General features: G+C 44.4%; 1 protein-coding gene across 1 annotated transcript in view; it reads left to right on the top strand.

Moving 5' to 3' along the window:
* MFN1 (mitofusin 1) overlaps positions 1 to 21,125 on the top strand; it is a 36,612-nt gene that overhangs the window by 5,364 nt on the left and 10,123 nt on the right. Inside the window, exons 3-12 of the mRNA XM_081007911.1 lie at positions 191 to 326; positions 4,039 to 4,201; positions 6,241 to 6,365; positions 7,878 to 7,986; positions 9,662 to 9,769; positions 11,392 to 11,545; positions 11,802 to 11,869; positions 16,515 to 16,636; positions 19,080 to 19,206; positions 19,906 to 20,010. Of these exons, the coding sequence (XP_080864037.1) occupies positions 191 to 326; positions 4,039 to 4,201; positions 6,241 to 6,365; positions 7,878 to 7,986; positions 9,662 to 9,769; positions 11,392 to 11,545; positions 11,802 to 11,869; positions 16,515 to 16,636; positions 19,080 to 19,206; positions 19,906 to 20,010 (1,217 nt within the window). The remainder of the gene's footprint in view (positions 1 to 190; positions 327 to 4,038; positions 4,202 to 6,240; positions 6,366 to 7,877; positions 7,987 to 9,661; positions 9,770 to 11,391; positions 11,546 to 11,801; positions 11,870 to 16,514; positions 16,637 to 19,079; positions 19,207 to 19,905; positions 20,011 to 21,125) is intronic.

Raw genomic sequence — 21,125 nt, 5'->3', positions numbered from 1 at the left:
AATATTTGGACCAGGTAACCAGGTTGCTAGCAATGAGTCTAGGGAGATAAGGCAACACAAGAGTCAGCACAAGGGATCAAGTACTGGGTCTTGATCCCTCATTGCACAAATTTGTCCCATTGGATTAAGGAAGCACTGCTGTGCATAGCAGCCAGTTGTGTCATTGTGACATTGTCCCATTTAATGGCAGAAACTTACAAAAACCCGCAACTTGAAGATATAGCCACCAAGGATGAACTGGCAAAAATAGAGGAGTACAAGAAGAAGCTGGCAGTCATTGGTGGGGTACTCGCACGAAGACACATGAAAGTAGCTTTTTTTGGCAGGTAAGTGTTAAATGACTCTTATTTGGGATCAGTGTGTAAAATTACGGTTGCAATCTGCCAGGAGCCTCTTCTGAACAAGTCTCATAGAAATGAGTGGTGCAAGAAGCACTGAAGCGTTCCACTGTCTCATCAGTCCCTAAAGCAACCTTGCAAGGCCGTTCAGAATCATTCATACCCATATTGCAGATAGGTTGAGTAAGGCTGAGAGATTGTGAGTTTCCCAACTACTGAGCTCAGCGGAGATGACAGTTTAGCTGCAGACCTCCTGGTTCACAGTTCACCTTTATTTTAATGCTGTTCATGGGAGGTCTTTGTTTTTAGGTCTTCTCCTCCTCCTCTCCCCTTTCTCGTTGTTTGGGAAAGTTTCACTGGGGAGGCAATCAGGCTGCTAACACTATCTGTCCCCTCTCCCCAAGAGCTGCTCTTGCTTTGAATGAGAATTAAGATTCATAATCTGACTTCCCGTAAGTTGTGTCTTGAACAACCTGGGAGAACAAAAGCAAAGTAAAGCAGCCTTGGGAAGTTTCCCAAAGCTGGAGAACGAGAAGGCTATTTGAACAGTGGCCCCAAAGAAAGAGCCTTTGTCTAATGATTCCACCAGAGTATAGAAGAAAACACAGTGTGCTAGTACGTATATAATTCAGCTTCCAGAGAGGCTCTGTTTTCATTTATGAATTCATTTCATGATTTCATAAAATCATCTTTCTGTCTGCAATGTTTGCAAAACGATACTTTTAAAGCCTGTAGATGTTGCTTGGCTAGATCTCTGAAGAGTCGAATAAATGTCCAAGGTTTTATGGCTTCATTGCTCTGCCTTGTTCAGCGCCCCTCTCAGAATGAATTCTGTGGAATAACACAAAATTTATGGGGTGGGGTATGAATCGTACCAACGAACTCAGTTGGCTTAACCTTTTCATGACATAATTAAGCTTTAAATTTTTTTAAAAAGTGACGTTTTGATTTCTTGGGCTAGATTTTTAATTTAGCATGGAGTGTTCTCACTCGGTTTGAAACCTGGCAGTTTAGGGGAGGAAAAGCACCCGAGTCGTGGAAAGAAGCATACATCACACTTATACCAAAAACGGAAGTGGAGAAGACACAGCTGAAGAACTACCGTCCCATATCCCTACTTAATGTGGATTACAAAATTTTTGCGGAAATTATGGCTAAAAGATTAAAAAATGTATTGGTAAAAGAGATTCATAAAGATCAGGCGGGCTTTCTCCCCGGGAGACATCTGTCAGATAATACGAGGAATATTATCAATACTTTAGAAAAACTGCAAGTTAATATCAATACCAAAGCTGTTTTAATATTTGTAGATGCAGAGAAAGCGTTTGACAATATTTCTTGGAGTTTTATGAAGAAAAATTTGCAGGGGATGGGGGTAGGCCAAAGTTTTGAAAATGGTATAGGTGCAATTTATTCGGAACAAAAAGCTAAGCTCATTGTGAACAATGTAGTTACAGAAGAATTTAAGATAGAGAAAGGAACAAGACAGGGTTGCCCAGTCTCCCCATTGCTTTTTATATCGGTCCTGGAGGTTTTGCTCAATATGATTAGAAAAGACCAATTGGTTAAAGGTATACAACTCGGAGCTAAACAGTACAAATTGAAAGCTTTTGCTGACGATTTAGTCTTGACATTACAGGAGCCAGAAGCCAGTACAAAAAGAGTATTACAATTAATCCAAGAATTTGGTCAAGTAGCAGGTTTTAAATTGAACAAGACGAAAACTAAGGTATTAGAGAAAAACCTTACAGAGATTGAGAAAGAGAGGTTTCAGAAAGAGACAGGATTAACAATAGTTAACAAAGTGAAATATTTAGGGGTGCATATGACTGCTAAAAATGTGAATTTGTTTAAAGATAATTATGAAAAATGTTGGTCAGAAGTGAAGAAGGATTTAGAAACATGGTCAAAATTGAAGCTATCATTGTTGGGCCGAATTGCTGCGATAAAGATGAATGTATTGCCTAGAATGTTGTTTTTGTTTCAAACATTGCAAATTGTGGATAAAATGGACTGTTTCAAGAGGTGGCAAAGAGATATTTCCAAATTTATCTGGCAGGGCAAAAAGCCTAGAATAAAATTTAAGATACTAACAGATGCGAAGGAAAGAGGGGGATTTGCCCTGCCAGATCTTAAACTTTACTATGAATCAGCCGCATTTTGCTGGCTGAAAGACTGGCTACTTCTTGAAAACGTGGACATTTTGGATTTAGAAGGCTTTGATAATGTGTTTGGATGGCATGCATATTTATGGTATGACAAGGTTAAAGCGCATAAGGCCTTTAAGAACCATATTGTCAGGAAAGCATTGTTTAATGTTTGGGTGAGATATAAGGATTTGTTGGAAAGTAAAACACCAAGGTGGCTGTCACCAATGGAGGCAAAGGCATTGAAAAAAACTAATATGGAGACAAATTGGCCAAAATACTGTGAAATTTTAGAACAAGTTGGAGATAAACTAAAATTGCAGAGTTTTGACAAATTAAAAACTAAAGTTCGAGATTGGCTTCATTATTATCAAATAAGGGAGGTTTTTAACCTAGATAAAAAGATTGGTTTCCAGGAGGAAAAATCCAAATTGGAAACGGAATTGTTAGAGCCTAAAACTAAAAATTTGTCAAGAATGTATAATCTGCTGCTGAAATGGAATACACAGGATGAAATGGTTAAGTCTGCTATGATTAAATGGGCACAAGATGTTGGGTATAACATTATGTTTGCTGACTGGGAATGGTTATGGACTACAGGTATGAAATTTACGGCTTGTAATGCCTTAAGAGAAAATATAATGAAAATGATTTATAGGTGGTACTTAACCCCAGTCAAGCTAGCAAAAATCTATCATTTGCCCGATAATAAATGTTGGAAATGTAAAGAAAATGAAGGTACCTTCTTCCACCTTTGGTGGACGTGCCCAAAGATCAAGGCCTTCTGGGAAATGATATATAATGAACTAAAAAAGGTATTGAAATACACTTTTGTGAAGAAACCAGAGGCCTTCCTCTTGGGCATGGTCGGCCAATTGGTGCGAAGGGAAGACAGAAATTTTTTTACGTATGCGACAGCAGCAGCAAGAATACTCATTGGGAAATATTGGAAGACACAAGAATTGCCTACCCGAGAAGAATGGCAGATGAAAGTGATGGACTATATGGAACTGGCTGAGATGACCGGCAGAATTCGAGACCAGGAAGAAGGGCTGATGGAAGAAGACTGGAAAAAATTCAAAATATATCTTCAGAAATACTGTAATATAAAAGAATGTTAGAAAAAGGTTGGAAAAGAATATTAGGCCGTATTGGCAGATATGGTATAATGGAATAAGTAAAAATGAAGTGTAAAATGAGGATAGAGGAGGATTAAATACTATCGAATGTTAAAATAAGTAAAAGAAAAGAAGGTTAGAAGGATTTGCTGGAGATACGATCTAAACTAGAATACAAAGCAGGGAGGTGAGAGGAAGTCATGGAAATAAGTAAAAGGGAAAAAGGTTGTAAAGGTCTAATTTGATTTTTGTTATTCTTTATTGTGATGTATGTTTATTTGTTGAGTTTTTTTTTTCTTACTGTCTGTTTTTTGTAACGTGTATGGTTTGTTATTTCTTCTTTTTCTTTTTTGTAACTTTAAAATTGGAATAAATATTCTTTAAAAAAAAAAATGAAACCTGGCAGTTTAACACTGTGCTTGCCCTCCTTTGCAGAACCAGCAGCGGAAAGAGTTCTGTCATCAATGCCATGCTGTGGGACAGAGTGCTCCCCAGTGGCATCGGGCACACAACCAACTGTTTCCTCAGTGTGGAAGGGACAGATGGCGATAAGGCTTACCTCATGACTGAGGGCTCGGATGAAAAGAAAAGTGTGAAGGTACGGATTCTCATGGCTTATAAACTGGTGTCCAGAAACCTTATTAAAAGGACTACACATGTACACTCGTTTCTTACCTGTCATCCTTTATTTTTCCCTCTGCCACACAGAAGAATATGTTCCAAGTTTTAAGAAGTAGTTGTCCTATGCCAGTTTTTTCAGAATTTATTCTCTACTGCACAGAACAATAAGGGCAAAAATCTTTTTTTAAAAAAAATCTAAAACAGCCAGGTTTGTGTCCTCGGACTACAACTCCCATCAGCTGCATGTGCTGGCTGCTCCAGATGGGAGTTGTAGTCCAAAACATCTAGAGGGCACCAGTTTGGCAAAGGCTGATGCAGAAGACGCTAAAAATGAGGCATTTGGGAGGACAGGAGTTAACGCAGAGATTTGGAAAGTTCAATTTCTGTTACAGAAGACAAACACAAATGTCCCTACATACTCGTTAATTTCTTTTGCTTTCATTTATTTCAAGATATTTGTGTCCTGCTTTTCATGCAAACTTTACATAGCTGTTTGCATTAGAATACTAAAACCATAAGCATCAATTAAAACTGTATAATAAAACAGCAAAGACAAGTTATAGTGGGGGTGAGAATCTTTTTAAAAATAAGAGTTCTCTCCTCGGAGCAAGATGGTTCTTGAGGAGCCTTGTGAGTGGCAGTCAGGGGAGGAAGAGGGGTCCAGCTGAACTACTGGAGGCTGTCAGGAGCTCATCCTACTCTCGAGTAGGACCCTGGCAGAGACATGTTCTCTCCCTCCTGGTCGATCGTTTGGGAGCTTCAAAAGCTTTCTTCAGCCCAAACATCACAGCGACCAATGCCAACAGACACCGGCACACTTAGGGATCCGCAGAGTCTTTGCAGCTTGCGTAACAGACCTCAGCAACTCAGCATTTTGGCTAACCTACTTTATTTACATATAAACACACACAGAGCACTGCAACATGGCTCCCTCTCTTTCTCTAGAATCAGACAGCAAAGAGAAAAAGAACAAAGGACAATAGTCCCACTTCACGGAACACAGTAACACAAACATCCTGTCTCCATCACTTCCCACTCTGTGGAGTCAAAACATACACCGTCATGTGAAAGACAACAATCCCATGACTGCAGTCATGGAGCAGGAATTCTAACAGATGCTACATGGTGGACACCTCACTTGCCTATTATCCAGTATGTGTTTCTGGATTTTGGGGGAAGGGCCTTAGGACCAGCGTGGGAAAGGTGTGTCCCTCCAGATGCTGCTGAACTACAACTGTCACCATCCCCTAGCTATTGGTCACGCTTGCTGGGGCTGATGGGAGTTGTGGTTCAGCAACATCTGGAGCGCCAATCATCTCCCACGCCTGCTTTGGAAGGAAGGTAAGAACGTGTGGAGCAAATGAGGACAATTTGAATTTTCAAAGTAAGGGGATATGGGATGGTGAATCATTGAATACACACAGAGAAACGTAGCTGAGGAGAGGCCAAACCTCTATTATATGTAAGAGTTCTGCACTTATATATGAAAAGAAGTAATAATAATAATAATATTTATAGCCCACCCATCTGGCTGGGCTTCCCCAGCCACTCTGGGCGGCTTACAGCCCATTAAAAAATGCAAAACATCAGACATTTAAAAATTCCTGGTACAAGGCTGCGTTCAGATGTCTTCTGAAAGTCAGATAGTTATTTATTTCCTTGACATCTGATGGGAGGGTGGGCGCCACTACTGAGAAGGCCCTCTGCCTGGTTCCCTGTTACTTCACTTCTCGCAGCAAGGGAACCACCAGAAGGCCCTCGGAGCTGGACCTCAGTGTCTGGGCTAAACGATGGGGCTGGAGACGCTCCTTCAGGTATACCGGGCTGAGGCTGTTTAGGGCTTTAAAGGTCAGCACCAATACTTCGAAGGGTGCTCGGAAACGTACTGGGAGCCAATGTTGGTCTTTCAGGACCAGTGTAAACTCCCAACAGCTTATTTAGGAATGCTGGTCCTTCAATTACCATGCCAGCTTAAGAAGCACCGGTCTCTTCCTAACCTTTTGATTTCTTTTACAGACTGTTAATCAGCTTGCGCATGCCCTTCATATGGATAAAGACTTAGAGGCTGGCTGCTTGGTCCACGTCTTTTGGCCAAAGGCTAAGTGTGCCCTCTTGAGAGACGACTTGGTGTTAGTGGACAGGTACAGCTCTTGAATTTTGTTGGGCATATAAAGGTGCCGTGAGAAAATGCACCGTTCTTTTGGAATGCCCCAGGTTCTCCCTTGGCTGCACTTCCTTCTTTGCTAAGCCTCTGTGCCCAGATTGGCTTGGTTACAGCTGAAAACCAGAGGAAGTCCCATGACTGGAGCTTAAAAAGGGAATCTAGCACTTGGCTGAATTTTAAGTGTGCTTGCAAAACTAAGCCAAGCACGAGTGCAGACGTGTTCCCTTTCACTTTCAGGTTATCCATTTTTCTCTTTTGAAATGCAGAGGACCTGGAAGTTGGACTTCCTGAGAGAGGTTTAACAAACAAACAAACAAACAAAAAACTGGTGAAAGTGATGCTTTTCAGAAGGGCAGCTGTGCTGGTCTGCTGTAGTTTGCAAGTCCAGCAAATTTATTGTGTGAATTTAGAGGTCATTGCTGTTGGTTTGATCTTAATCGAGGCTTGTGTTGCTTACTTAATAGAACATTTTCCTAGTAATTTGTATTATGGCTCCTCTTTGGTATTTCACTGGAAGTCATGCGAACGCATAATCATAAGTATGCTGCTTACAAGGACCGATTAGGAGAATAGGTAGCTATGTATAGATGAGTACAGATGCAGAGAAGACCTGAAATTTTACAATGGATCCAAAGGTCAAGGGGTGTGAATGAAAAGTTGCGTGTCACTGGACAGCGCAGGCAAATTTCAAGATGCCGTCAGAACAGGGATGTGCTTCCTGCTTCAAACATAATATTCACAAATGATATGTTACAGTGTGGTGGAACCTGCAGCGGACCACTGTATGAGGGCTGCATCAAGACCAGGACCCCAGGGAGAGTAGGGCTGCATCAAGGCATCAAGACCAGGACCCCAGGGAGCCCCAGTGAAAACTGACACCCTCTCTGTCCTACCCTCCAAGCTATTTGCTCTGAAAGTAATGCTTCCAATGGAAACTTCCTTTCTGGGTCTAATAGGAGCTCAGCTCAGGTGGTTGTGGTGGGATTTTATCAGAGCTGTGTAATTGGGGGCGGGGAGAGCAAATACTGCTTTGTCCCTGTTGTCTAATGTGGGTTCATGTAGGAACGTCTTCCATAATTATCCGCTGTTGAAACATTTATATTCATTCACCACTACCCCATGCAAGCATTGCTCACCTCTGTTCATTTCAACACCCCTTCATTTCTCCCTCCATACAACTTGCCAGTCAAACGAGGAAATCTTCTATTCGCCACAGTTTCCTGTTTCATCCAAACCAGGAAACTATGGTTACTATGGTAGCTCCTTGGTTTAGGCAGGCTAAGAAGCAACAGTTGATGGAAAATTTCCTGGTTTGCGGACTTGCATTAAGGAAGGAAAGAAGCACCTGTGGGGGAGTTGCCAAAAGGCTAGTTCATATCTTGGATTATTAAGGCAAAATGAGGTTGGACTTTCCCTCTTCTGTGTTCTTATTTCTGAATGGGAATAACTTCTTCAGGTTGCTGAGTAACTCTCTGACTTCATTCCACAGCCCTGGCACCGATGTCACCACAGAGCTAGACACCTGGATTGACAAATTCTGTTTGGATGCCGATGTCTTTGTTTTAGTTGCGAATTCAGAGTCGACCCTCATGAACACAGTAAGGCTTGTTTAAATCTGCAACTTCATTTGCAACACACCTTTCCTTGGGTCAGCATACAAGGGCTTGAGATATTGTGCAGACTCTTAGTGGAATAGCAACATCTGAGTGTTTTAAATTAAGTCTGTTGCAGAGCATTTTCTTTATTGGACAAACAAGCAAGGGGAAGATGGGAAGTTGAGTTTGACTGCATCTTCGTTCAAAGGTCTGCTTGATACAAAGCCAAGAATCATTAGTGAAATTACATGCCTGCTTGCAGTTTCTTCTGAATTTTGGATCTTCGCCCAAAATCTATAACTGCTTGGGTTTGCGAGGCTGTATGTGTCAATTAAAAAACAAACAAACAGCAGTCTTTGCTTTTGTATTGAAGTTACAATTTAAAAGGCCAAAGGTGGCTCGGCATTCTTTTATTTGGGTAAAAAAATGTTTTAATGACTGTGCAGACTTCATGCTGGTGAGCATGTTGCCTTCTCAAGAGACACTGGGACACAGCCAAACCCTATGGATAAACCCTCCCCCCCCCCCCAAAAAAATCTATTTTAAGGCTCTTAGATCAGCCTTCCTTCCAGTCACCCTCCTGGAGCATGAGACTGTTTCCTGTAGTAATTAAATATTATGGCAGGCAGATGACCAAACCCCAGAGATACTGTTCGGGTGGCATTCCTTTGGTGAAGCTGATGTTTGCAATAGATCTTCTGTATCACAGGACAGGGAAAACATGTGCACCCCCCAACTCCCATCAGCCCTAACCAGTAAAAGCAGCAGCTGGGACTTATGGATGTTGTAGGGCTGCATCATGCGGAGGGCCAGAGGTTCCCCAGCTCCCCTGCACCAGGTTAATAGTGGACAGTTCCCAATACCTCCTAAGAAAGCGACTTAAAGCTCCAAATGGGATTTTAAGTGCCCTCTGCTATGTGGTCCACACTGTATGGGCATCCCAGGGCACTGTCTGTAATATTGCAAATTTACCAGCACTATAAACATGTGTGAATCAGATCAGTACCTGGATGGGAGACTGCCTGGGAATCACATGTAGAAAGGTGGGATTTGAAGGAAATTGCCATGTGGCAGAACCAAAATCGAAACGAGGGGTCTAGACTGAAAGCCAGGTTTTGGCCCAGGTGCTATTTCTGGAGGCAGTTGGTGAAGATGAAGATAAATGAATAAATAAATATTTCATAAAGCTGGGTATCTAATAAACATAAAAATCAGCATTTTATCTGAACTGAGAGCTGATGTGGTATAATGACTGTACAACAGAGCTGCAAATGAAAAAAATTACGGGTTCAGTTCTCACCTCTCTTGTGAACTCGCCTTCATCGAGCTGCTCTTAGCCTCAGCCCCCCACCAGCAACATGGGGCCAACAATGGTCACTTGCCTTAAAGTTGTCTGGGGCTGATAGCAGGTGCAGTTCGAAACATCTGGAAGATGCCATGTTGGGAAAGCCTGCAAGCAGGTGTGGGGAATCTCCAGATGTTGCTGAACTGCAGCTCCCATCAGCCCTGGCCATGAAACACTTTAACTCACCATAGACATTTTGCAGATTTATTTATTTTTACATTTGCTCTTAACGTGCTGCATGAAGACCTAACAATTAACATGTGTTCGCGCTCCATGTTTCAGAGTTTAAAGGCTTAAATTTTCCTCTTCCCCCCCCACCTTTTTTTTTAATAGGAAAAGCATTTTTTCCATAAAGTAAATGAAAAACTTTCTAAACCAAACATCTTCATCCTGAATAATCGATGGGACGCTTCTGCATCAGAGCCGGAATACATGGAGGATGTGAGTTCTTCAATTGTTTTGAAGGGGCTCTGTGGGTGTATTAGATTGGTATTTAAGAAAAACTGTGTATTTAAGCTGTCAAGAGGTTGAAGTGAGTTCAGGGATCATCGTCCCAGGATATGCAACCAACAGGGTGGCTTAGATCACACCAAAAATAAAGCAAAGTATCATCCAAGACCTCTGTAGTGCGTAGCTTAAAATTGGTTAACTAAAAAGAAAGAACTAGTGGGAACCAACAAGAATTTCCAAGAGTTTTTATTCCCTCCAACTAAAAGTGACATTTGAGGTGCAAATGAATTGTTTTGCACTGAGGGGTGTGTGTGGATGTTTTCACTACTAACTTCAAAGGACAGTAATCCTTTCCCTGATTAGTACTTTTGACTCTGGGAACACATTAAGGCCATTTTTGTGACACGGTTGTAGGAAATAAATAAATAAAAGCTCTCCCCTTTCTGTTGTTGGTTTTTTTGTTTAGTTCATGTGCTGGTGTAGCCTCTTGCTTACCTAAATGGACAGATCGGGGGGCGGGAGGACTGTGAAAACACATTTAAAAGCATATAGAATGTTAGTCAGCCAAAGATCTGGTTGAAGAGGGACATTTTTGCCTGGCGCCTAAAGATGTATAATGAAGGTGCCAGGCAAGCCTCACTGGGAGAGCATTCCACAGACATGGAGCCACTGCAGAAAAGGCAGAACAGGAAGGTTTTCAGCAGGTGTTTAGAAGTTGGAACGGAAGGCGACGGCTGATTCTCTGTTGGCAGAGAATTATTATTTCATTTACCGTATTTTTTGCTCTATAAGACGCACTTTCCCCCTCCTAAAAAGTAAGAGGAAATGTGTATGTGTCTTATGGAGCGAATGCAGGGGGGAGGCTCTGCTCAACGCTCTCTTTTCCTCGGGGAAAAGCTGCCAACACACTCCGCACGCTCTTTAAAGGGAGCACGGCTCTTGGGAGAGCCTTAGCCGCGCGCAGCCTCTCCCGGGCAGGGGATGAAGGCTCCCCTTGCCTGGGAGAGGCTTTGCGCGGCCAAGCAAGAAGCCGGGACAGCCAGCAGGATCACTGTGCTGCAGTCCCGCAGGCTGTCCTGGCTTCTTGCTTAGCCGTGTGCAGCCTCCCCTCTTCAGGGCAGCAGGGAGCCTTCATCTTCTGGGATTCAGAATATTTTTTTTCTTGTTTTCCTCTTCCAAAAACTAGGTGCGCCTTATGGTCTGGTGCGTCTTATAGAGCGAAAAATACGGTATATACTGCTTTATATTTTTAAGAAAAATCTTAAAGTGGTTTACAGAATATTAAAACATCAGTAAAACAATTCTACAGGACTGGACGGATGATGCTAAAGCCTCTTATTTCTTGTTGTCAAATGAGCCTCGCCAACCCTGGGAATGATCAGGAATGCTCCAACAGATGATCTCAGCAAATGAACTGGGATATAAGGGTTCGGGCTTCCATGAAGTATCCTAAATCTTTGTTGTTCAGGGCTTTGCAAGTTAATACAAAGAACCTTGAACCTGGCTTGGTAGTCAATGGGACAATGCAGATGCAGTCCCACCCAGAGAGGCCGTTTGTATAACTCTCAGCTGATTGAAGACTGCCCTGATGTGCTGCTGCTCTCTTTCTTTAGGTGCGCAAGCAGCACATGGAGCGGTGCCTGACATTCTTGGTAGATGAGCTCAAGGTCGTGGATCCCTCCGAAGCCCAGAACCGAATCTTCTTCGTTTCGGCCAAGGAAGTCCTCAGCGCCAGGAAACAGAGAGCCCAGGGCATGCCTGAGGGAGGTGTGTATTGGATGTGGGATCCTGCAATGTAATGTTCCTTTGAAAGCGCAGCTTTTCAAAGAAGCCTTATTAAAAATGAGGCTTTTGCTGTGTGGTCTTGGAAAACTTGGATAATTGAATCAGGGACTTCCAAGTAACCTAGTCCAACTCCCAAGCCAATTCAGGAAATCAGCTGCTACATCATTGCTGGTAGGAGGCCATCCCTGTTTATAAACCTCCCACATCAAACCTCATCAGCTGCTTTGTGCTTTTCCAGGTGGGGCACTGGCCGATGGATTTCAGACACGCTTCCAAGAATTTCAGCAATTTGAGAAAATGTTTGAGGTAAACTTCCTGAGAGTCTAAAACAGTTGTGCTTTGGTTTTTAATATACTGTACAGTGGTACCTTGGTTTAAGAACAGCTTCGTTTATGAACAACTTGGATTAAGAACGCTGCAAACCCGGAAGTAGGTGTTTTGGTTTGTGAACTTTGCCTTGGAATAAGAACATATTCCGCTTGCTGTTGAGTACTCGTGTTTCATTTGTAAATTGAGTCCCCCGCTGCTGTGAGAAAGCACGCCCTGGTTTAAAAACGCTTTGGTTTAAGAACGGACTTCCGGAATGGATTAAGTTCATAAACCAAGGTACCACTGTATATACTTACGCAGCAGCAGCATTTTTCTAGGAAGGCTAGTTTGAAATGTTGCAGCTTTCATCTGGATAGCTCAATTGGTAGAGCGTGAGACACTTAATCTCAGGGTCATTGGTGTGAGCCCCTTCCAACTCTGCAATTCTGTGATTCATCTGCAACCAGCCGTTTGGCAATGTTACTCCTGCCACATGCAACAGGGTGGGCTTTTTGGTGGCATCCACCCGGAGGCTGCAAGGCGGCCTTCGCAAACTTGATGCCCTCCATATATTTTGGACTGCAACTCCCATTCTCACCTCAAAGAGGGAAGCAGAAAGGGGGATCACCCTCACCTTCCTTATCTCCTCCTCCTCATGAGTGCCAATGCACAAATGTCCAGCTCTCTTCTAGGCCTTTAGATTGGAAGCATACTCTTTGACAGGTAAGGTAAAGGGACCCCTGACCATTAGGTCCAGTCGTGACCGACTCTGGGGTTGCAGCGCTCATCTCGCTTTATTGGCTGAGGGAGCCGGCGTACAGCTTCCGGCTCATGTGGCCAGCATGACTAAGCCGCTTCTGGCGAACCAGAGCAGCACACGGAAACGCCGTTTACCTTCCCGCCGGAGCGGTACCTATTTATCTACTTGCACTTTGACATGCTTTCGAGCTGCTAGGTTGGCAGGAGCAGGGACCGAGGAACGGAAGCTCACCCCGTTGCAGGGATTCAAACCACCGACCTTCTGATCGGCAAGTCCTAGGCTCTGTAGTTTAACCCACAGTGCCACCCACGTCCCACTCATTGACAGGTAATTCCTGTCAAATGTTTGGGGAAGGGCCATAGCTCGGCTGTTGAGCATCTGCTTTGACTGCAGAAGGTCCTAGGTTCATTCCCAAGGTAGGGCTGGGAATGCCGTCTGGTTTGCTGCCAATCGGCGTACGCTATACCGAGTTAGAATAACTCAAATTCTTTTCAAATTCTCTTTATATGAGTCAATAAGTAACGCACATCTGTTCTCACCCCCGCCCCCAATGTATTGGTCGACTCTGCTTTATTAAAGGCATTCAGAATGAGAAATTTTGGCAAGAAGTATGTGTAGTTGCTATATAACAGCTGCTGTAACAAAATGATTTGATGTTAAGCCTCTCATTGCCTGGGTTCATTTGATTGCCTTTGTTAGAATGCAGTTCAAAAGCACGTCAAAGTGCTTTGACAAATAGGTACCGCTCCGGCGGGAAGGTAAACGGCATTTCCGTGCGCTGCTCTGGTTCGCCAGAAGCAGTTTAGTCATGCTGGCCACATGACCCGGAAGCTGTCTGCGGACAAACACCAGCTCCCTCGGCCAGTAAAGCAAGATGAGCACCGCAACCCCAGAGTCATCCGCGACTGGACTTAATGGTCAGGGGTCCCTTTACCTTTTACTGCATCTCTTAGAAGGCAACATGTGTTGGCAGGACAAATCAGGGGTCAGGCAAGAAGCTTTGCAACTGTCACAAAACGGGGTGTGGGGAGAGAAAAGGGAGACACACATTTAAATTACGCTCTCCTGAATAGGATGGCGGTTTCAGTGATGGAATTAACATGTGCTGAGCTCTACTTCACAAGTGTCCTGAGTTCTGGATGGCAAAACAATAGTCGCGGCAAGGAATTTCACTTGCAACCACCCCAGCATTATATAATGCCGTCTTCCCCAACCTAATGTTTACCTCTAAGCATTCTTGGACTGCAGCTCCCCTCATCCCTGATCACTGGCCATGCTGGTGCACCTCATAGCCCAGAAGGGCACCAGGCTGAGGAATGCCTTTCCAACAAACTTGCCATTGTGCTTGAACTGCAAGGCAGCTATTTATAAAATGACTGGATTGAGCCATGCCGCCTCCCCGCAGCCATCAGCTCAGTAGCTGAGCGCATGCATTACATGTGGAATGTCCTAGGTGCTCATTGCCTGCCATCTGACTTGGTTGGTATCCATAATACTAATTATATTGTTATTCGTACCACAAACAAACACCCGTCTGACTGGGTTGCCCCAGCTACTCTGATCCATAGTCTCACATAGGATTTCCCCCAGTCTCTCTCCTGCCCCAGATCCTTTTAACTTCAAATGCCTGAAATTGAACCCGGGATGTTTTGCATGCAAAACTTGTCTATTTTGTATTGTTTTAAAACTCATCTTCTGTTGTCAAAAGCAATTATTGTTATTGTTGTTGTTATTGTTATTGCAAAGCATGTACTCTACCACTGAGTTATTGTTGGGAGGAGACCAGGTTTCAAGATGGTAACTCAGGTTGCTCCAATAATGTTGATGTGTGAACTTGTTTGAATTGTGTACTCCTTTATCATTTCTGATGTTGTTTGTTGATTTTTTTGCTGAGGTATTACTAACTTTTGTACTTCTTATAGTTTTCTGCTATGGATTTTCTGGTTGTGTAGTGCACAGGATGGGATTATAACCCTTTCGCCTTCTTCCTATTTGCCTGTCTGGAATCTGACTCTCCTACACGTCTTGTCTAGCTCTAACAATGTGCTGTTACATGCCAGCCTCTTGCATTTTCATTGCTGATTTCTAGATCTGCTTCATCGAGGATCAAGGAACTCTCCTTATGTATTCTTTTCCCTTTTTCTTTCTCCTTCCATTTTTAAAATTTTTTGGTTCTGTCACCTGCTGTGATCTAAAATGTCCTGAGTGCAAGTAAACCTAGATACAAGAAAATTTAATTTTCCACTGTTCCCAGAGGACAAGCCCCATTGTTCGCCACATGTTTGTAATTGCACAGGCTGCATTCATATGTCTTGTGAGCCATAAACTGTGGGTTGCAATAAGCCATAAACCATGGTTTGCTTTGCTGCTCGTACTGGGAGCATTCAGACCACAGTCATTGGCTTTTCTCTTGTGAACATGGTTTATTTCCTTCCACTGCATGCAACAATGATCAAAACAGCCCATTCAAGCCTGTTTGCAGCAAACCATGGTTTATCACGATAGGTGAACTGAACAACAGATTCTTCACACGAATGACTTGAGCTACGAGAGAATTCTGTTTGTTTCTTACATTTATATGGCATTTGGCACATACATAGGATTTCTGTCTTGGAGCCTCAGCTTCAGGATCTGTCCTTCCAGTGACACTCAGGGCTGATTTCCTTAAGAATGGAGAGGTTTGATCTTCTTGCAGTCCATGGGACTCTCAAGAGTCTCCTCCAGCACCATAATTCAAAAGCATCAATTCTTCGGTGTTAAAAGGCTATAGAGTGTTTAATTAGCCAAAGGCCTAGAAGAAGAGGAATGTTTTTGCCTGGTGCCTAAAGATACACTTGGGTCAGCTTAAGTTCTGTGCGACGGCTGCATCAGCCTGCCTTCAGAGAGGCCTGCATTACCACTGGGTATCTCAAAGATGTGCAAGGTCCTCCTTCAGGATTGTGGGCTATGTGTGAATACAGAAAGCCCGACTCATTTGCATGTCTCGTATTTGTGCATATTTGGGGAGTGATGGAGCAGGTGCCTGCAGAAAGTCCCAATCAAGAGAACCCTAGCTGATGCGAGAGACCTCTTCCAGGGCTCAAGAAAGCTGTTACCAGTCAAAGTAGGCAATTCTGGGCTTGAAGGACAAATCTGGGGAGTGATAAGGCAGCTCTATATCAGTTGGCATCCAAAGCCACTAGATTCTTGAAGAGCACTAGGGTCATGCCCCATATTAGCCAGAAGCAAGCCTGCATTCGCCGTGGAGCCTACATTCAAAATGGAACTGCAGCTGATCGCAGCTCAGTAACCAGCGTACCTGTAGAATAGGTGTGTTCACTACATTCACATGTTCAGTTTTTAGCGATACACCTATAACCTGTCGTGTGCACGGTGACTCTTAGCAAGAAGTAGCAACAACAGCAGCTCCTTCCTTCTGAATGAATGGCCAATGCCAAATGTCTTGACATTCATCGTTGCTCCTCTTTTGCTTTTCATTTGACCATTGCACATTACTGTGGCTCAGGGTGGGGATACCTTGTCTCTCCAGAGATTGTTTAACTCGCATCTCCCATCATCCCTGACCCCATGGCCCATGTTTGCTGGGGATGGTGGGAGTCCCAAGAACATCTGGAGGGAACTAGGGTCCCGATTTTTGCTGCAGCTGCACCATCAGTGACAGCACTAACTTCCTGCTATTGACTTGTGATTTTGTTTTCAATCTTCCTTTGTTCCTTTTTCGCTTCTGTTGTATGTTTTTTACTTTAAATGTGTGTATTTTCAAAGATATAATTTGCTTTAGGATTTAAGCTTTAATACATAGCAGCACAATGCCTTTGTGAAATTCCAGCGTGTGTTGGTGATGGAATTGCAGTAATGTGTTGTGGCTTGGGCCCCTCGCAGGAGTGTATCTCGCAGTCAGCTGTGAAAACCAAGTTTGAGCAGCACACTATCAGAGCTAAACAGATCCTAGACACAGTGAAAAACATTATGGACTCCATAAACGTGGCAGCAGCCAATCAAAGGTAGGCCTCTCCTATCATATTCACCTTGCTCAGCTAAGCAGGGAAAGAGCCACCGAGTGGCGCTGACCTTTCTTCCCCTTATCAGGAGATAGCGCAGCCCTTAGGCCACTGCTGGCAAGAGGTGAGTACGGGATTTCTCTGGTCACTTGGCCTCCACATTCGTTGAGTTGTCCCTTCAAATGCATGAAAGATGGTCTGGCCACCGTACTGCATACTTTCAGATTGGACTACTGCAACACTTTCTGCATGGGGCTGCCCTTGAAGACAACTCAGGTCTCAGTGCATCCAGTGTATCCAAAATACAGAAGCCCAGACTATTGGCTGGCGTCCCATTTAGATATAATGTAGTCCCTGTTTCAAAAGGGACGCAGGTGGCGCTGTGGGTTAAACCACAGAGCCTAGGACTTGCCAATCAGAAGGTCGGCGGTTCGAATCCCCATGACGGGGTGAGCTCCCATTGCTCGGTCCCTGCTCCTGCAAACCTAGCAGTCCGAAAGCACATCAAAGTACAAGTAGATAAATAGGTACCTCTCTGGCAGGAAGGTAAACGCCGTTTCCGTGCGCTGCTTTGGTTCGCCAGAAGCGGCTTAGTCATGCTGGCCACATGACCCAGAAGCTGTATGCTGGCTCCCTCGGCCAATAAAGAGAGATGAGCGCCGCAACCCTAGAGCCGTCCACGACTGGACCTAATGGTCAGGGGTCCCTTTACCTTTACCTAGTCCCTGTTTCAAAGCAGTTGCTTTGGTTGCCAGTTGGTTTTGGGGGCCCAATTCAAAGTGCTCACATTAGTGTTTAAAGCCCTAAACCTCAGGCTTGGGAGCCACTTTATCTGGTCCTCTGGACTCTCCTTAACCACACACCCTACTGGTCCCAGTTCATCCCCACCTTGAGAGTTTTTTTAAAAACAAAACAAAACACCTGTCTTTGAACCCTGATAATGCCTCTTGTTCTCCTGGAGGAGTGTGGGTGTTGAAACTAGTCTTCTGTATAAGGGTAAAACCTACCCTTCTGTCATGGCTTCTTTAGTTGAGATCGCTGCATTGCAGGGGGTTGGACTAGATGGTTGCCGGGGTCCCTTCCAGGCCTTCAAGACTATAATTCTGTGACCCCTGGCATGCAGCTCCCAGAAGGTTGTCCAGAAGAGAATGCAGCCCTCAGGCTGGAAAGGGCTCCCTGCCGTTAAGGACTTAGGCCCCAAATATCTGAAAGATGGCCTCCTTCCCTGCAGACTCTCTTGGGTGTTAAGATCGGCAAAGCCCAACCCCCACCCAGGCTGCCTTAGTAGTTCCTCTGCCCTGAGAAATTTGGGCAAGAGAGGGCATTTTCTGTGGCAGACCCAAAGCTGGCACCTTGATTGTATAGCTTTCATCATATGACAAAGATACATCTTTGTACCCTTGATTTAGGACTGACCCTAATAAATCTAATATGGTCGAGTAATAAATCGAATGAATGAATGAAGGTTTTGGGCTTTCCCCCCAATGACACTGGTTTTTGCCCTTGCTGAAATTTTGGAATCCCAAGTCCATGTTTAGGGAAAATGACAAGTGCCCAAATTGCCTCTAAAGCAGGGCTATTCATTGCCTGCCTGCCAAAAATCCAAGCACTAGCACTTGGAAAAATAGATGAAAAAATAGATATGCTCTGCGTTAAAGAGGAACATACCGTATTTTTCTGTGTATAAGATGATGATTTTTGCTTTTAAAAAATTAGTCAAAAATTGGGGGTCATCTTATACACAGAAAAATACGATATTTCTCCATGTACCTTGGGAACTAGAGTAATGTAATCGCTGGGAACTGGAGACGTATCTGATTAAAAATCGCTCCTCTGCAATGAATGTGCTAGATTGCCTTAGTGAGTCTCAGTCACTGGCTCCCTTTCCTCCCCGCACCCCCAGTCCATCTGCAGTAGAATGATAATACTGGCTTGCCTTAACGGAGTTATTGTAAGAGTATTGCAAAATAATCCCTAGGCAGCATATGGTCACACAGCGTGAGTGTATAATAAAGTGTAACGACAAACGGTAAAAACAGCAGATGAAAAGCAGAGGGTAAAAATGTTAAGCATAAGGTGTTGAAACCCAATGGTAGGTAAAAGACAATTGGCTAAGGCTCCAATAGAGTTCAGAAGTTCTCCTGAGCATGTGAGAGCAAGACAGACTTTGCCGGGTGTCTAAACATTGAGGGCACCAAGCCAATGTGGCTATGGATCGAGTTCCAGCGTTTGGGAGCCACCACTGGGAAGGCCCTTCTCCCAAGGGGTTGGGGCCTTTCTTTAACTGGCAAGCTGCCATTCTCGCCCGTGTCCTTGGGTGTAGTTTTGCATCAAGCCTACCTAGACAGGGAGAGGCAGCAGCACTTTGGTGCTCGGTTTTTCTCCCCCTCCGGGGCATTGGGCGTACTGTTGGGGTTGATGGCTGCATTTCCACTACTTACCTTAGAGTCCATTCAATGGAAGAGCGAGAAGATCAGAAGGACAGACTGGAATTTGTCCGCAACCAGCTCAACCTTTTGACAGATGACATCAAGAAGAAGATCAAAGGAGTCACGGAGGAGGTAGCCAACAAGGTATGTTGTGGTAACCAGCCCGGAGCATGCCGATCACGGCTGTCCACAGACCTTTGGGGGGCTTTAAAGGGCTTCTGGTGCTGGAACAATGGTTAGCGAAGACAGTAAGTGTCCAGCAACACTTCATGGATCTCAAAAGGGGTTCATAAGAACATCAGCTGGGAGGTGGAATTCACTGAGTGGCCTTAGCCAGGCCTTTCCCGATCTCTCCAGCTGAGTCTCTCCTTCCATCTGTGATAAGGAAACTATTACTGGCTTGCCTTGCAGGGTTGTAAGGTAGGTGGGAGGCCATAGCTAAGGGGGTTGGTTTGCAGGCGGAAGCGCCTAGGATCCCTTCCTGACATACTCCGTTCAGTCTGGCACAGCGCGGCTGGGAACGGATCCTGATTGTGAGGCTAGAGAGCAGCAACTTGCAGAAGAACATGATAAATAGCCTGAAGTCCGCTTGCTCCTGGGCTAGTTGATGGATCAGTGGCCTGACATGGAATAAGGAAGCTTCATATCTTCAGGGTCATTGTGATAATAAGGGCACGTGATGGGCTTTGAATGCTTGCGTTAGTTTTAATCCCAAGGTTGTACTGGAAGTTAAAGCTGCCCTGAGCATCAATCTGCAAAGAATTTAGAATAACCACCCCGCTTGCGTTTCGTAAAAAGGCTCCTCATGCTGTTCTTGTCCTTTGTGTGTCCCGTCTTTTCCAGGTATCTTCAGCCATGACTGATGAAATTTGTCGGCTTTCTGTTTTGGTAGATGAGTTTTCCTCCGATTTCCACCCATCCCCACAAGTTTTGAAACTATATAAGAGTGTAAGTTCTGCCCTAGGCGGAAATGGTTTAGGTTTCGTCCAGTTTTGCTTTGTTGGGGTTCTGCAATGGGTCTTTTTGTGCTTACATGACCAACACGTAGAACGTCTCAAATACATCAGTTTCTCTGAGTTTAATGTGAAGTGTTCACTTCTGATCAAAAATGGCAGAGGGAGGAATGAATTAAAAGGACTCTCCTTCCTGGGGCATTTTTCCAGCAGGAACTCAGTTCCGGCACCTCTCAAATGAGTGCCATTGCCATTATTCAAGAATGGCATTCATGGTGAGCTCTGGCACCTCTTTTTCTAGAAAAATAGCACTGCTCCTGACCCCTCTCAAGGATCAAAAAGATCACACACCTTAAAAAAAAAAAACTTATTTGGCAAAATGTTGCCACCATCCCTCAGGATCTTGGTGAAGCTAATGTGTTTGAGAAACTCTACAATTGAAGAGAAAGTCATGCCAACTGTAATTAGAAAGTTCGTTTTTAATGAATGAATGATCTCTTTTTGGGGTGGGTGGGATAAAATTAAAATATTCCTTCCATTTCCACAGCTTGGAAGCTGTGGCTAGATGGTTTTGTGGGAGCCGATTGAAACTAAATCCTTCGAAGACAGAGGTCCTATGGCTAGGTCGGGATGGCATGGGGTTGAGGGACCAACTCCCTTCTCTTGCGGGGGCCCTATTAGTGCCATTGCCTTCCGTTAAGAGTTTGGGTGTAATCCTTGACGCCTCCCTTTCCATGGAGGTGCAAGTTACAGCAACAGCCAAGGCGACATTTTTCCACCTTTGCTGCATCAAGCAGTTGGTCCCTTGCCTTTCCCGCCCCGACCTGGCCACAGTGATCCATGCGACGGTCATCTCCAGGCTTGACTACTGTAATTCGCTCTACGCGGGGCTGCCCTTGAAGCTGTCCCAGAAACTCTAGCGGGTACAGAATGCTGCAGCGAGGCTCCTCACGGGGTCTCTGCCATGGGAGCATATTCACCCAGTGCTTTTCAAGCTGCCCTGGCTTCCGGTGGAGTACAGGGTCAGATTTAAGGTGCTGCTTTTGACCTTTAAAGCCCTTCACGGCCTAGGACCCTCGTACCTACGGGACCGCCTCTCCTGGTATGCCC

This window comes from Podarcis pityusensis, assembly GCF_964106645.2.
Source record: "Podarcis pityusensis genome assembly, chromosome: 5".
NCBI lineage: Eukaryota > Metazoa > Chordata > Lepidosauria > Squamata > Lacertidae > Podarcis > Podarcis pityusensis.
Note: the sequence above shows the minus strand (reverse complement) of the source record. Positions and strands in the feature narration are given on the sequence as shown.